The sequence below is a fragment of the Bufo gargarizans genome, chromosome 1, assembly GCF_014858855.1.
Source record: "Bufo gargarizans isolate SCDJY-AF-19 chromosome 1, ASM1485885v1, whole genome shotgun sequence".
NCBI classification, from domain to species: Eukaryota; Metazoa; Chordata; class Amphibia; order Anura; family Bufonidae; genus Bufo; species Bufo gargarizans.
Window position 1 is genome coordinate 286,801,556 of NC_058080.1, and position 16,138 is coordinate 286,817,693.

General features: G+C 41.6%; 1 protein-coding gene across 1 annotated transcript in view; it reads left to right on the plus strand.

The window, feature by feature from the left end:
- FRAS1 (Fraser extracellular matrix complex subunit 1) overlaps window positions 1–16,138 on the plus strand; it is a 436,383-nt gene that overhangs the window by 181,458 nt on the left and 238,787 nt on the right. Inside the window, exons 10-13 of the mRNA XM_044304452.1 lie at window positions 2,213–2,302; window positions 7,931–7,969; window positions 14,899–15,046; window positions 15,790–15,933. Coding sequence (XP_044160387.1) covers window positions 2,213–2,302; window positions 7,931–7,969; window positions 14,899–15,046; window positions 15,790–15,933 — 421 coding nt within the window. The remainder of the gene's footprint in view (window positions 1–2,212; window positions 2,303–7,930; window positions 7,970–14,898; window positions 15,047–15,789; window positions 15,934–16,138) is intronic.

Below are 16,138 nucleotides of genomic sequence, written 5' to 3' on the forward strand. Positions count from 1 at the left end.
AAATGGCTGTCAGTCACGGATAGTTGTACACGGGGGACATGTTATCAGTGATTGATAGCACTCTCTGTGTAAGTGTGTATACACAGCTGTCAGTCACTGATAGCTGTACATGGGGAGAAGTTTATTAGTGATTGATAGCATTCTGTGTGTGTGTATACATAGATAGCTATCAATCACTGATAGCCTACACGGGGGAGGTGTTATCAGTGATTGATAGCATTCTCTGTCTAAGTGTGTATACATAGATAGCTGTCAGTCACTGATAGTTGTACACAGGGGAGGTGATATCAGTGATTGATAGCATTCTGTGTGTGTATACATAGATAGCTATCAATCACTGATAGCATACACGGGGGAGTTGTTATCAGTGATTGATATAATTCTCTGTGTAAGTGTATGTACATAGCTGTCAGTCACTGATAGTTGTACACAGGGGAGGTGTTATCCGTAATTGATAGTATTCTCTGTGTAAGTGTGTATACAGAGATAGCTGTCCTTCACTGATAGTTGTACATGGGCGAGGTGTTATCAGTGATTGATAGCATTTACTGTGTAAGTGTGTATACATAGATAGCTGTCAGTCACTGATAGTTGTACACAGGAGAGGTGTTATCAGTAATTGATAGTATTCTCTGTGTAGGTGTGTATACATAGATAACTCTCAGTAACTGATAGTTGTACACTGGGTAGTTGTTATCAGTGATTGATAGCATTCTCTGTGTATGTGTGTATACATAGATAGCTGTCAGTCACTGATAGTTGTACACAGGGGAGGTGTTATCAGTAATTGATATCATTTTCTGTATAAGTGTGTATGGCAGACTCAGATGATATTCTGATGAGTATGGGGAGCTCTTTACTCTCTCTGACAGATGATGTTGAGGGAGAGACACATTGGAAGAAATTAATATTTTTGCCCAATCCTTTTATTTTATCCGCTCTCCTCATACAATACACAAAAATGTTTGACAGTTGCAAGCTTGTATCCGTATAGGGAAGCCAAGAGGGGGGTTGGGAGACATCGGCTGAACGTTCATTTGGCTGACAGCCATTTAATGTATATGAGGGCCTTTATTGTTATTCCGTCCTGATATTACAATAGGATGACTGTTGCTTATGCCACCAGTGTTCATGGCACAAGCTGAAAAGTAACAGGAATTGTCAATCTATTTGAGGGTTGTGCTGTCAGAGTGCAAACGGCAATATTTCAGGAATTTTAATGAAAAAACAACAAAAATGTTTCAACTTATGAGTATCCTAAAAGTTTGAATTAAACAATGCACCATTTTCCCATTAATGGGGTCTTCCACTGAACAAGTGTCACCAGGTCAGGTTTCAGCAATAGGATTAGTAAACTAAACCCTGAAAATGAATAAATCCTACAAATACATTTAATCCATATTGCACACATAGCTATGTCTACAAGGTGCTTCTCCCTATGCGGTCATAAGCAGTTTTAGGAGAGATCTTACAGATGAAGCACTTTGTCTTTCCCCTAGTCCTCCCCCATCTTTGGCTACAGAACGGCTAGCTGAATGTGCTTTAAAGTAAAAGTTATCCCAGCCCCCTCCTCCTACACCTCCTGCCTTATGTGCACTAGCATGAGAAGGAGGGGATAGTAGAAGTGGCTGCAGCCCGAGAGAACGTTGCACTGCTTTTCTAGTTTATTGTTCATGGTCTGCAATTGTGATATCTGATGAAACAAGAGCAATTAACAAAGACACACAAGGAGAATATGTTATTTTATTGTTCTTTGGATTCTGGCTTTAGTTCCCCTTTAATACCTAAGTCAGGAGTATCATTTTAATTCTGTCTTGTGTAATTAAACTAAGCAGTACATTATTATACTGTACACCATGTTTATGACATCCAGTAATAGATTGGTTTTCCACATATATACTATATGAGTACATTGTGGTAGTTTGCAACAGTTTGTGAGTTTTTTTTTTTCTTCGTGAGATTTGTGCTCATTATCAAACTTGCGGTTTGTATTAACCTCTGGTGTAGATATCAGGCTTAAATGTAGATAACAGGCTTTCCAGCAATGTGCTGAGTTTGCTTTTCTTTATGGAGAGCCTCTAAATGCTACTCCTTAAGATGAATAAAGTCAGATCTTTAAATTCCAGATCTTCTTTTTTGTTTACTGGAAAACTGACATCACTTCAGCAAAAGAGCATTCTTCTTACTGCAGCAATCTGCCTTTCTTTATCAGGGTGAAGAATTAGTACATTTCGAGGGAAAGTGTTGTGCGGAATGTGTGCTGAGTACCAGCTACTGTCTTCATACAGAACATGGCAAAGAGGTAAGATGGACTTAGTATTTTCACTTATACCTAGATATTTGGCACTGGGTGAAATTTCAGGATGAACATAAAATGCACTCTAACCTTTACAGGTAAACTCAATGTGATCTTCTCTAAACTTTTGAATGGACATGTCCAACTGTTCAATGTTTCAGTACTTTGCCCACAACTTTCTGTTTTCTAACAAGGAGCTTAACGGCAAAATTCACAACAGGTGTTTGAGCCATGAATAGGGATGAGCGAATCGACTTTGGATGAAACATTAAACATTCGCATAAAACTTTGTTAGAATACTGTACAGAGTGGGAGCTCCGTACAGTTTTAGAATGTATTGGGTCTATGAGCCGAAGTTATTACTTCGCAAAGTCTCGCGAGACTTCGGGTAATAACTTCCCAATATTAATTTCTACTGTAAAAAAACTTTTACCGAACCGTTTACCTGCGTCATCGTCTTGCATGGGTCAGGGAGCATCTACACTGGACGAGGGAAAGTCGATTCACGCTGAGCAGAAATTGCGACGTTGGAGACATGGAGAGCGCTATGCATCAGTCACTGTTCTCACCAGATAAGTCTTTGGTGGTAGTGTTACAGTGTGGGCAGTCAATACAGAACTACCCTATACTTTGTGAATCGTACAGTGACAAGCCCATACTATTTAAATAACAATGCGCCAGCTCATCGATGTCGCATCATTAGGGAATGGCTGCTGGAGACTGGGAGACCTCAAATGGAGTGGCTGTGTAGAGGTTCCTAACTCTGTACCCCAGAACCTCAATGACCGGAGGGTCACCCTTCAAGAAGAGTGGGATACCATGCCTCAGCAGAGAATAAGTTGACTTGTGAACAGCATGAGACGTTGTTGTCAAGCTGTAATTGATGCTCAAGGCCACATGACAAGTTATTGAGACATTGACATTTTTTGTGGGTGAATACCCACCACTGTTGTTGGCTTTTGTTTCAATAAACTGTTTGAGATGAGGAAATCACCATTGCATGCTTCTACTTAAATGCCCTATTTTCATGATATAATATCACTGTAGCGTGAACTTTTTACGTTTTCTATAACTTTCACCTGAAAGCCAAATATCCCTAACTTTTTGTGAGGAGTAGTGTGTGTGTGTATATGTATATATGTGTATATATGTGTATATATATATATATATATATATATATATGTATGTAGTGGGGATTCGCTATGGTAGTTAGGACTAGCGGATGTAGTACAGAGGCAAAGTACACAGTTCTTGAATCAAACAGCGATGTTTATTCACACATTGGTGTATAACAAATTGCAGATAAGGTGTATCACAAAACGCAGGTGGCTTGGTGTTTGTTCACACACAAGGAAAGTCCATATACAATAAAAAGTCACCTTTTCTCCTGGGTGTTAATTCACACCCTGTTAGCAGTTCAACCTCATCAAGTTCACAGGCTGTCTGAGTCCTCCAGCCCGGCTCAAACCACAAATCCCAGCACAGCCCTCAGTTCACAGCACACAGACTCCTGAGCTCCACTGTCAGAGGGAGGTAAATCCACCACACCTGGCAGTGCTGACTGTTTTTTTTTATGCCTGGCAAAACCTGGCCTGGAATTTGGGGAGTAGTCACTCACCCAGCACTTTGACTACTCCCAGTAAGAGCTGTCCCGGATCAGCTATGACAGTCATGCTAACTCTCAAGGTGTCAATTAGCAGTAGCTGTTGCTGACACATAAAATACAGACTATTACGTCACCGAGGCCAGGAAGTTCGGTGACACCTTCCATCCACGATGATTCCAGGTACCTTCTTACAATATATAATAGTAAGATGGCACAAGGAATCATCGTGGATGATAGGTACGTGTCACGAAGGTTCCTGGCCTCGGAGTAAGAGCCGGTATTTTATGTGTTAGTTATTGCTAATTGACAACTTGAGAGTTAGCATGGCTGTCATAGCTGATCCGGGATGGCTCTTACTGGGAGTAGTCAAAGTGCTGGGTGGGTGACTACTCCCCATGTTCCAGGCTGGGTTTTGCCAGGCATGAAATCCACCCAGCACTGCCAGGCGGGGAGGATTATCTCCGTCTGACAGTGGCACTCAGGAAGTCTGTGTGCTGTGATTTGAGGGCTGTGTTGGGAACCGCGGCTTAAGCCGGACTGGAAGGCTCAGATACCTGTGAGGGCGAACAGGCCGCCTAACGCCTGCCTGTGGACTTGACAAAGCAGAACTCTCAACAGGGTGTGTAGTAGCGCAGAGGAGAAAAGGTGACTGTTTTGTATACTTTTCATGTGTGTGAACGATCACCAAGCAACTTGCGTTTTTTTTTTTGGTTTCTCGTGTGAATAAACACTGATGTTTTGAACCGAAAACTTGTACTTTGCCTCAGTGCTGCACTCGCTAATCCTAACTACCAGAGGGAATCCCCACAATATGTATATATATTATAGTTCTGGAATAATTTTCTGCAAGATGAAACAGGCCAGTTGAGTACACAGGTGGTTAACGTACAATCTGGCATTTAATATGTATACAATAAGAGTCAGCATATCAGGCTGCAGGTGGACTTTGTAAAGTGTTACACACAGTAACATATGATAAGGACTGCTATATTTATGCTACAAGCCAGATAAAGGGCTCATTCCCGAACTTCATTACTACTAATACTAAGGAAAGGCTCATGCCTGAAACATTGCTACTACTAATACTGCTGAACGGCTTATGCCTGAAACATTGCTACTACTAGTACTACTGAACGGTTCATGCCCGAAACATTGCTGCTGCTACTACTACTAATACTACTGAAGAGCTCATGTTCAAAACATTGCTACTACTAATACTACTGAAATGCTCATGTCCGAAACATTGCTACTACTAATACTACTGAAAGGCTCATGTACAAAACATTGCTACTGCTAATACTACTGAAAGGTTCATGTCTGAAACATTGCTACTACTAATACTGCTGAAGGGCTTATGCCCAAAACATTTATGCTACTGCTAATACTACTGAAGGGCTTAAACATTGTTACTACTAATACTGCTGAAGGGCTCATGCCTGGAACATTGTGACTACTCATATTGCTGAATGGCTCATTCCCGGATCATTACTACTAATACTACTCAAGGGCTCATGCCTGGAATATTGTGACTACTAATACTGCTGAATGCCTCATGGCCGGATCATTGCTACTAATAATACTACTGAAGGCCTCATGCCTGGAACATTGCTGCTACTACTAATACTACTGAAAGGATCATGTCCGAAACATTGTTACTACTAATACTACTGAAGTGCTCATGTCTGTAACATTGCTACTACTAATACTAATGAAGGGCTCATGCCCGAAACATTGCTACTGCTAATACTACTACTACTACTAGTACTAATAAATATGACTTATTCATGACCAGTTGTCCTCTAGTGCAGGGGTGGCCAACCTGTGGCTCTTGAGCCACATGCGGCTCTTTGCTTCTTCAAGTGAGGCTCTAGCTGTGAAGCCAGGAAGCAGTCAGGCCGGCTCACTCTCCACCCCATTGCTCAGATCTCTTTTCCTGATCGGGCCCTGTTACTACTTTGCAGCTACAGCTCACTCTCCACTACGTCCTGATGCACACAGTGTGAGAACGTAGTACGTGGAGACACGCACTATGACCTGACGTTGTGCTCATCAGGTCACAGTGGAGAGAATGTCAGACGTGCAGAGTAGGAGGTGCCCGAGCAGGAGCCCACTGTCTGATCAGGAGAGGGAAGAGATTTTTTTAAATTATAGAACTGAGCATGGTGGTCTGATCTTAGCATGGGAGTTCTGATCTGAGCATGGGATGGGGGTCCTCATCTGGGCAATGGGGGTCTGATCTGAACATGGGGGTCTGATCTGAGCATGAGTGGGAAGATCTGAGCATGGGGGCTTGTTTGAGCATGGGTTTGTCAGGTCTGAGCATGGGGGGGGGGGTAGATCTGAGCACTGAGGGTCTGACACTGGGAGTCTTTTTTGTGTTGTCTGATCCGAGCATTGGGGGTCTTATTTTGGGGGTCTGATGAGGTTCGGGGATCTTATTGTAGGTCAGATGAGGATTGGGGATATGATCTAGGAGTCTGATCTGAGGTCTCATGAAAAAAATATATATTTATTTTTCTCTGCTAATGAAAAATAAGAAAAAATATTTTCAGCAGACCTCAGATCGGATGAAAAATATTTTTTTTTATCTTATTTTTCTTTGTTAAAACCTAGGTGCATCTTGTAGGGTGAAAAATACGGTGACTTGTGTGTAAATGTATAGCCTGTGGCTCCTGGTAGTCATACGTATTTTTTTGGGCTCTTTGTGTATGTAAGGTTGGCCACCCCTGCTCTAGTGGTTGTAGATATTGGGTGCATGCCATCTACAATTCAATTCCAAATGTTGAGTTTTGCTTGGCTTTGTTAGTGAAATAAAAAGGATTCAAATGGAAAATCTGCCAAAAAAGGTAGATTCTCAAAATGTCATCTCTATTTTCCATTAATTCTTGTGAAACACCTAAAGGGTTAACAAAGTTTGTAAAATCAGTTTTGAATACCTTTAGGGGTGTAGTTTCTAAAATGGGGTAACTTTTTTGGAGTTTCTACTCTAGGGGTGCATCAGGGGGTCTTCAAATGTGACATGGCAACTTAAAGTTATCCCAGTGAAATCTGCCCTCCAAAAACCATTTGGCGTTCCTTTCCTTCTACGCCCTGCCGTGTGCCTGTACAGCTGTTTACGACCACATATGGGGTGTTTCTGTAAACTACAGAATCAGGGCAATAAATATTGAGTTTTGTTTGGCTGTTAACACTTGCTTTGTTAGTGGGAAAAAATTGATTAAAATGGAAAATCTGCCCAAAAAGTGAAATTATGAAATTTCATCTCCATTTTCCATTAATTCTTGAGAAACACCTAAAGGGTTAACAAAGTTAGTAAAATCAGTTTTAAAATTAGTGTAGTTTCCAAAATGGGGTCATTTTACATGCAGTATTTTCTCCAGCCAGAATTCCGGAACACTTGCCGGATTGCCAGATCCAACATTAATTTCCATTGAAATGTATTAATGCCGGATCCAGTACCAATTGTTCAGGAAATTGCTGCATTGACAGAACCTGTTTTCTGTTCTGCGCACGCGCAGACCTTTAAAAATGTGAAAAAAAATAAATACCAGATCCGTTTTTCCGGATGACACTAGAGAGACGGAGCCGGTATTTCAATGCATTTGTCAGACGTATCTGCATCCGGATCCCGAAACAAAAGATATCCGTTTTACATACGGATTTCCTCATCCGGCAGGCAGTTCCGGCAATGGAACAACGCTAGTGTGAAAGTACCCTTACTGTGCTGGTTTAGCCTTGCTTGCCCATTTTTTTATGGACTGATAGACACACATTCCTTTCCCTTTAATGTATTCATCCTGGTAGATTATAGCATTCAGTACAGATCCTGAGAAATGGTTATTGTATACATATTAGAGGAGCAGACCATTAAATCCTGCCAACAAGCGGAAGGACGTTGCTGGGTTTTGGAACTCTTGGGAATGAGTACTAGATAACACTGGAATGTTTTGTTGGAATGCTTGTGATACACCGATAACTTTGCTTAACAAACATGCTCTCCTCATAGAGGTATTTCTACTTGTCTGCAGGATTCTCATTCAGATTTAAGTGGAGTCAAACATTTGATGGTGAGTGAAGATGCTTCTTGGATACATTTATCTCAAGCATTTATCAAGTAGGATCACAATACATATAAGCATGAAGCAAACAAGACTGCTGTTTCCACTTTGGTTTCTTAAAATTATGGAAAATCTGTCAGCAGATGTACCTATGAAACCGGCTGACCTGTTACATGTGGACTTGGGGCTGAAGGTATCTGTGTTGGTCCCATGTTCATATGTGTCCGCATTGCTGAGAAATATGATGTTTTAATAAATGCAAATGAGCCACTAGGATCAATAGAGGTGCTGCCATTACACCTAGAGGCTCCGCTCTCTCTGCAACTGCCATGCCCTCTCCACTTTCAATGACTTTAGGAGACGTCAGGGCCAGGCATGATCACGTTTACACTGCCTGGTCATGTCAATCAAAGTGCAGAGGGGGTGGCAGTTGCAGAAAGAGCAGAGCCTCCAGGTGTAACAGTAAAGCTCTGTTGCTCCTAGAGACTCATTTGCATTGAATAAAACATGATTTTTCTCAGTAATGTGGACACATATGAACATGGGACAAACACTGATGACGTCAGCTGCCAAGTGCACATGTAACAGGTCAGCCTGTATCATAGCTACAAATCTGATGACAAATACCCTTTAAGGTCATATATAAAGTATATACACAAAATGCTGTTTTACCTTTTTTTTTTTTTTTTTTACTACCGTAATTTAGGTGTGGTGCTACAGAAAGACTATATGACACTGACTATAAGTAGAGATATGTGAGATAAACTTGAGTTCATAGATTTCCTAGCTGAAATGGCTTCTTAGGACCAAATGGAGTTATGTTTTACTGGATTACTGTATCAGACCTCTGATGGGCCAGTGTGACCCTTCCTTATAACAAGACAAAACATATTCTCCATTTTTCAGACCAGGGCCTGGATCTGAATACTTTAGTAATTGCATGTAATTAAAAAAGTTGTATAGCCAGTGAGTTATTGAATAAAATGTATGTGTAGCGCCACATGCTCAGTTCCATCCTTCAACTGCCACCAGCGTTATCTGCTGTGAGAAGCTGTGAGTGTTACAGGGAGAGAGCTGCAGCAGAAAGGACACGCCCACTGAGAAAGGAAACACCCTCTGAGAAAGTTCACGACTGCTTGCGCTGCCAGCTTGATATAAATCTAGCAGAGCATTGAATGGGGAGATCTCTGGACCCATGTAAGGTACAGGGCTGGTTCTAGCTTTGTTAGAAAGACATTGTCATGTAACGTATGATGTCTGATTTTCATTTTTACGTTAATCATGGGGTAACCCCTTTGAATGTACAGCAAATATATATATATTTTTTTATGTAATTCTTTAGACACTAATGTTCATGTCTAGCTATGCAAAATCATTTTGCTAAATATTCACAGAAAGCACACCTGTATGTGATTTGGTTGCATAGCAGCAGCAGACATACCATATGTGCAACCACCTGTGCAGGGAACCCAGCAGGCAAGTTGCCACTTTCAAGGGGCAACTTGCAGGGGTCCATTGCCACTTTCAAGGGGCTTCCTGCTTTCTGTTAATGACCCCTCCTTAAAGAATGATATTTTGAGACACTATGCACCAAGGGCAGACATAGCTAAGGTCCCTGGTGCAAGAACACTGTATGGGCCTCTTGTGCTCCATCCTCTTCCCAATCGCACAGCACACCTCTGTATCCCTCCAACAATTCACCAGTAATTGTGAGCTATGAAATTCTTTACCTCAGCCCCTTACGTTCACTCTAAGGCCTCTTTCAGACGGGCGTTGCGGGAAAAGGTGCGGGTGCGTTGCGGGAACATGCACGATTTTTCCGGGCGAGTGCAAAACGCGTTATCTAATGCGTTATGCACTCGCGTGAGAAAAATCGTCATGTTTGGTACCCAAACCCGAACTTCTTCACAGAAGTTCGGGCTTGGGAGCAGTGTTCTGTAGATTGTATTATTTTCCCTTATAACCAAATAATAGCATTCTGAAGAATGCATAGTAAAATAGCGCTGGAGGGGTTAAAAAAATAAAATAAATTTAACTCGCCTTAATCCACTTGATCGCGCAGCCGGCATCGTCTACTTTCTTTGCTGTGTGCAGGAACAGGACCTGTGGTGACGTCACTCCGGTCATCACATGATCCATCACCATGGTAAAAGATCATGTGATGGATCATGTGATGACCGGAGTGACGTCACCACAGGTCCTGTTCCTGCACACAGCACAGAAGAGATGCCAGCTGCGCGATCAGGTGGATAAATTATTATTATTATTTTTTTAACCCCTCCAGCGCTATTTTACTATGCATTCTGTATTCAGAATGCTATTATTTTCCCTTATAACCATGTTATAAGGGAAAATAATAATGATCGGGTCTCCATCCCGATCGTCTCCTAGCAACCGTGCGTGAAAATCGCACTGCATCCGCACTTGCTTGCGGATGCTTGCGATTTTCACGCAACCCCATTCATTTCTATGGGGCCTGCGTTACGTGAAAAACGCCCGAAATAGAGCATGCTGCGATTTTCACGCAACGCACAAGTGATGCGTGAAAATCACCGCTCATGTGAACAGCCCCATAGAAATGAATGGGTCGGGATTCAGTGCGGGTGCAATGCGTTCCACTCACGCATCGCATCCGCGCGGAATACTCGCCCGTGTGAAAGGGGCCTAATAGAATGCACCCTTGCCGATAAGCCGTTAAAGAGGCTGCGGCGCACCGTTGAGTGCCACAGCCTCCTCACAGCATACCAAGCACAGCGACATTGAGTTGAATAGGACTAAGCTGGCCTAGGAAATGGCCGGTGAGTGCTGCAGCCTCTTAAAACAGTTTGGCGGATTTGCCGCAATTCGGACCCTCACCGTTCAGATATTGGTGACCTATCCTTAGGTAATAGAAGTGATAGAAAGTAAATAAGCTCTGCTCAGAGAGGGTTATTTTCTTAGATTCGTATTCTCATAGCTTTTTTAAATAATGATGTTTATGGAGATTTTCTTCTTTATTTAACAGACTTTCCTGCTTGCCTCTTGACAGTCACAAAGTGTTTTGGGCAGTCAGGGAAGGAGAGTTAATTAACATCTAGTTAAATTGCATAGAGCAAATGGGACTATTAGAAGCACCAAACTACACACAGCCATTAGTGCTGTAATAGAGGTGTTACTTTATTACTGGTTAGATATCAATTTCCTATACATGCACATGAGGAAGAAATGCTGTGTAGTACGGGAGGCATTCTGTTTATCAAGGATTGTGTTAGTGAGTTATAGAGGGGCAAATACTGCAATTAGTGTCTTTCAAACATATAGGGCAGTCATTTAACAAAGACTGGCGTTTTACTCTTTGATATCCCTTGCTCCTCTGGGGATGTGCCTAATATATGACAAGGCACAGGCCTCGTCATAAATTAGACACATCCTCCTCGTCTTTGTGGCTAGATTGAAAGCCCCTGACTGGAATAGTTTTCATTTGTCATTTACACCAGGAAATATGCCTAAACAATGTTGGATGTGATGAAGCCAATGGCCCTGGCCACACTGCACCACCTCGCAACTCCCTAGTGGCGAGGGTAGATTAGAAACGCAGTGTACGCCTAAATTTACCTGCACCAGCATTCAAGTGGCAAAATGTTGACATGTGACTTTTTTTTTACACCAGTTTCTGGCTTGGGGGGTAATAACAAAATGACCCCCCATAATCTTTAAGGACTTTTTACCCATGTAGAACAAAGGGATTAAACCATGCCAATGTATCAACAACCTTAGATTCAATTAGAAAGTGTTTTGGCGGCAATCACAACACATTCCAACGCAGCACCTAAGTAGTTGAGAGGGAGGGACCTCCCTTTTTCTCCCATCTGCAACCCGTGAATAAGATCGGGGTGGTGATATCTTTGCATAGCAAAAAGACTCTGCCTGCTGGTGTCTGTCAGTATAGCACTGACAGTATAATACACTGCATTGCATAAGCAGTACAATGTATTATAGAAGAGATCAAAAGGTTGCCTGATAAAGTTCCCTTGTGGGACTAGTAAATGGTTAACAAAAGTTAAAGAAAAAATTTGTTAAAAAAATACAATTGCAAAAATACAATTCTCTCCACATGTTTGTTATCAACCCACACTACACAATTATCATGTAATTTATGCATTATGGTGAACTCTGTAAAAAGAAAACACTGCCAGAATTGCTGTCTTTTGCATAAAAAATAAAAAAGTCAAAAAGTGTTATGTACCCCAGAAATTGTACTAATGAAAAGTACAGGTCATCCTACAAAAATCAAGCCCTAGTAAAACATAAAAAATAGTATGTATTTGGTATTATCATTGTAATCATACTGACCCAGAAAATAAAGTTATCATGCTATTTATGCAAAAGAATGTTCAACAAAAAATGTATAATGTAAAATCTCAGTGGGAGTATTGCAGTTTTTTTTGCCATCTCCCTCAGAAAGAGGTCATACAGGTTAATTAGTATTTTATATGTAGCCAAAAATGGTGACATTAAAAACTGCGACTTGTCCTGCAAAAAACAAGCCCTCATACGGCTCCATCGACAGGAAAAGAACGTTATAGCTCTTGGAAGGCGACGATAAAAAACATCTCTTAGTCACTAAGGCAGAAATGAGGCAGGTCACTAAGGGGTTAAAGTGACTCTGTACTTTGGGAAAACTATTGATATGACATATCAAAAGTTTTGATTGGTGTTGGTTCGAGGGCTAGACCGTGGAGAATGAAGCACACAGAGCACACTCTCTCTTCTTCCTACCGCAGACTGAATCGAGATGGGCCCATAGACTTTCTGTTGAGTCAGTCTCGCTTCCATCTTCTGCAGTGATGAGAGAGCATGCTATGTGAGAGCTTCTCTCTCCTTGTTGTAGCTAACTGTGGGGATCTCAGCACTTCAACCCCCAGCGATCAAAACTTTCGAGTGTCACTATGACAAAATGAAAGTTTTCCCAAAGTACAGTGACAGTTTGTAAGCTGGCCATACACATTTGATGATTGTCAGCCAAACCCACAGACAGTGTGACAGGATGACCATCAAATGTAAATGAGGGCCTCCTGACTCTCCCACAACAGCATATGTACAGTAGGTCTACTTTGATGAAAAGACATGCATACTTTGGAAGTAACCATAGTCAGCCATTTTGAATTTATGAGTTTGCTCACAAATGCATATATGAATAAACAAGACATGGTTAAAAAAAACAGCACAAATAACCTGTTGAAATGCGTCTTGTTCCTTTCTGGAAACAAAGCATATTTTAATGACCATAAACCATGTAAAGACCCAGAGCATGGTAGGTGAACCTCAAAAGTCCAAACGCACCACTGTTACTTTAAATTAAAAAGAGTCTGTATATTGGTAGTAATGGTCAGAAGTGCAGTTAGTGTCAAAGCACCTGCTTTACTCCAAAGGAGCGATTTTCTCAGGAACAATGCAGGCACTGTCCCCTTGCTAGCCTCCTCGTAGCATCCTCTTTGACGTTTCTCCCCCGTGAACTAGTATGGATTACCAAAAGTTTGTGTAGATAGCCACACTGCAGCCCCCTCACACTTTCAAATAACGGTTTGCCAACTGGAGCTGCAATTCTTGGATCACTATACTCCAACAATAACAGCAATATAGAAACACAAGATGAATACTTACAAGATGAAATTACTGATATCCACCTAACCCCATTTCCATTGTGAGCAGCCACTTCCTCCTGCTCTCCGTGAACAACCCGGCATAGATCGTGCCACTTGATGTCATCTGGATGCTCCTGACCTCTTGGGAGCCCAACCTCTGGGCATCTGGTAGGCCTACAGCAGGCTATGTCTTACCAGAGTAAGTAGCGAGGCAGTGTGCAATAGGCTTTCGTATCGCCCTCGCTTCTACCTGGATCTGCTTCTTGAAGATGCAGATCCAGTTGAAAGCAGAACCTGTTTAGGGATCAGGCGGGCCCTCGTACTCTCCAGGCCATGTTGCAATCACCCCCCCCCCCCCCCCCTGCAACCTTAAGGACATGTGCTATTTTTTTGCGGAAACGGAAGCACTGATGCGGAAGTGCGGATCTGCAAATGTGGATGCGGACAGCACATTCCGGCCCCATTGAAAATGAATGGGTCTGCACCCGTTCCGCAAAATTGCGGAACGGATGCGGACCCATTTTGCGGACGTGTGAATGGACCCTAATTATTATGCTACTGCTCTTAGCCTGAGCAGTACCTGAAAACAAACTTGTAGAACATATGCTTCTCACTCTTTCTTTGTGTCCTCCTTTTCTTGTTTTTCATGTTTTTTATAGTGGTTTATATTATTTTTGAATGCACTTTGGGATAGCAGGTCAACTGCTTAAAACACTGATATATCAAATGCTCACATATGCATTTATATTAAATTATATATTAGTTGAAAGCCATATATATTCGATAATAATTTTATATTAGATTAGATATTACTGCACTGACTTACCATACAGATGATATTTCCCAAGTTGAAACATTGAGTATTAGTAACAAACAATATATAATTCCTGTATGTTGCTTGGAATATGTGTAGAAGTCGAGCACAGTATTTGTGGAAGATCATTAGTTACTTTAGTTATGTCTATAGAAAAATGGAGAAGTTACTACCTAGCAGACTACATAGGATAAACGACCACTATCCCAGGTAAAGCAGATAACATGATTAAGGACAACGCAACAACCCATTCTTCCTGGAAGCTACTATATAATGTTTGAAAGCTGATATCGGGTATCTTGATACGTGGACACATTCCTGTATTACTACTTCACTTGTCAACATTGTTCATCTTCTTTTTCTTCGCTATCTAAAGCAGTCTACCTCCTGTTTTTAAAAATGTGGTTGTATAGATTGATAATGGCTGTGCTCAAATATGGACATTAGTATAGTGTCTGAACTTTATAGAATTTATTTTTCTATCAATCTAATTGTTGAAGGATGGAGAGAAATGGAAAGAAGATGACTGTACCGAGTGTGAGTGCCAGAATGGACAGATCAGCTGCTTGGTTCCATCCTGTCCATCGTGCCCAGTAGGAACTCTGGCAGTAAAGAAAGGTGGAGAATGCTGTCCTCAGTGCAAACAAGGTACCAGTGTTACATGTACATGTAAACCTATGGGAGTTAGGACAACAGCCAGCTTCTACCCAAACTGTAATGGGTGCTAGTAAATCAAGTAGGATAGAGGTTTGGTTTAGTGTCTATTGGGCTTGTGAGGATGGGGCTCCTTTTGAGCACAAATTAAATATGACACCTATTGTACCTTTATGCATCATCATATATACGACTACTATGCCAACAGAAAGCAGCCGTGTGGAGCTGCTTTCTGTTTGCATAGTAGCCGTCAGGGGCGTAACTACCATAGCGGCAGACCATGCGACTGCTATGGGGCCCAGGGCAAGTGGGGGCCCAGTCTTAGTTGGGATTATCTCATCTTCTACTGGGGGTGAAAACTTGGTCAGGACTCTACCCTCTAAAGGAACAACTTTTAGCAATTGAGGCAGTGAAAAATGGCCTACGGGTCATTGAAAGGGGTTTAGGCAGAAATCCTTCTGTCCTGTTTGGGGGGCCTAGTTTGATCCTTGCTATGGGGCCTTTACTTCTCTATGTACAACACTGGTAGCCGTATATATATAAGGAATATATTTGGCTGGTGAACTTTTTTACATTTTTGTTCAGATTATTTGCACTGTCCTAGATCTAAATTGAACTACGGTATATTGGGGTTTCTTGGAGCAGCGATAACTGATAAAAATACATCTTGGACAACAGACTGTATGGAATATAAAAATAAAATCTTATTTGTGCTTTCTGCTTCATTCTAATTCTAGAGCAGTGTAACCCAGACTGCTTAACCTGCTCTCAGTCTATTGACCACTGTGACATCTGCCGTGATGAAGCTCGCTTGTTGCAGATGGGACGCTGTGTGTACAGCTGCGACCCTGGATTCTATCTGGATGGCAGGACATGCTTAGGTAATTCATGTTGTAACTGCTGAAAATAACTTTGTTTTTTTCCTGTTTCCTATTACAGAAGCTGCATGTGGCTGAGGTTTCTTTCAGTCTAACCAGTGTTTTGTATTCTGCCTTAAGCTGTAGAATTTTAGCAAAAATCTCCTTTGAGTATATTCTACAGTTCTAGATACTATTTCCTTAATGGGGTTGGTCCATCACGCACTTT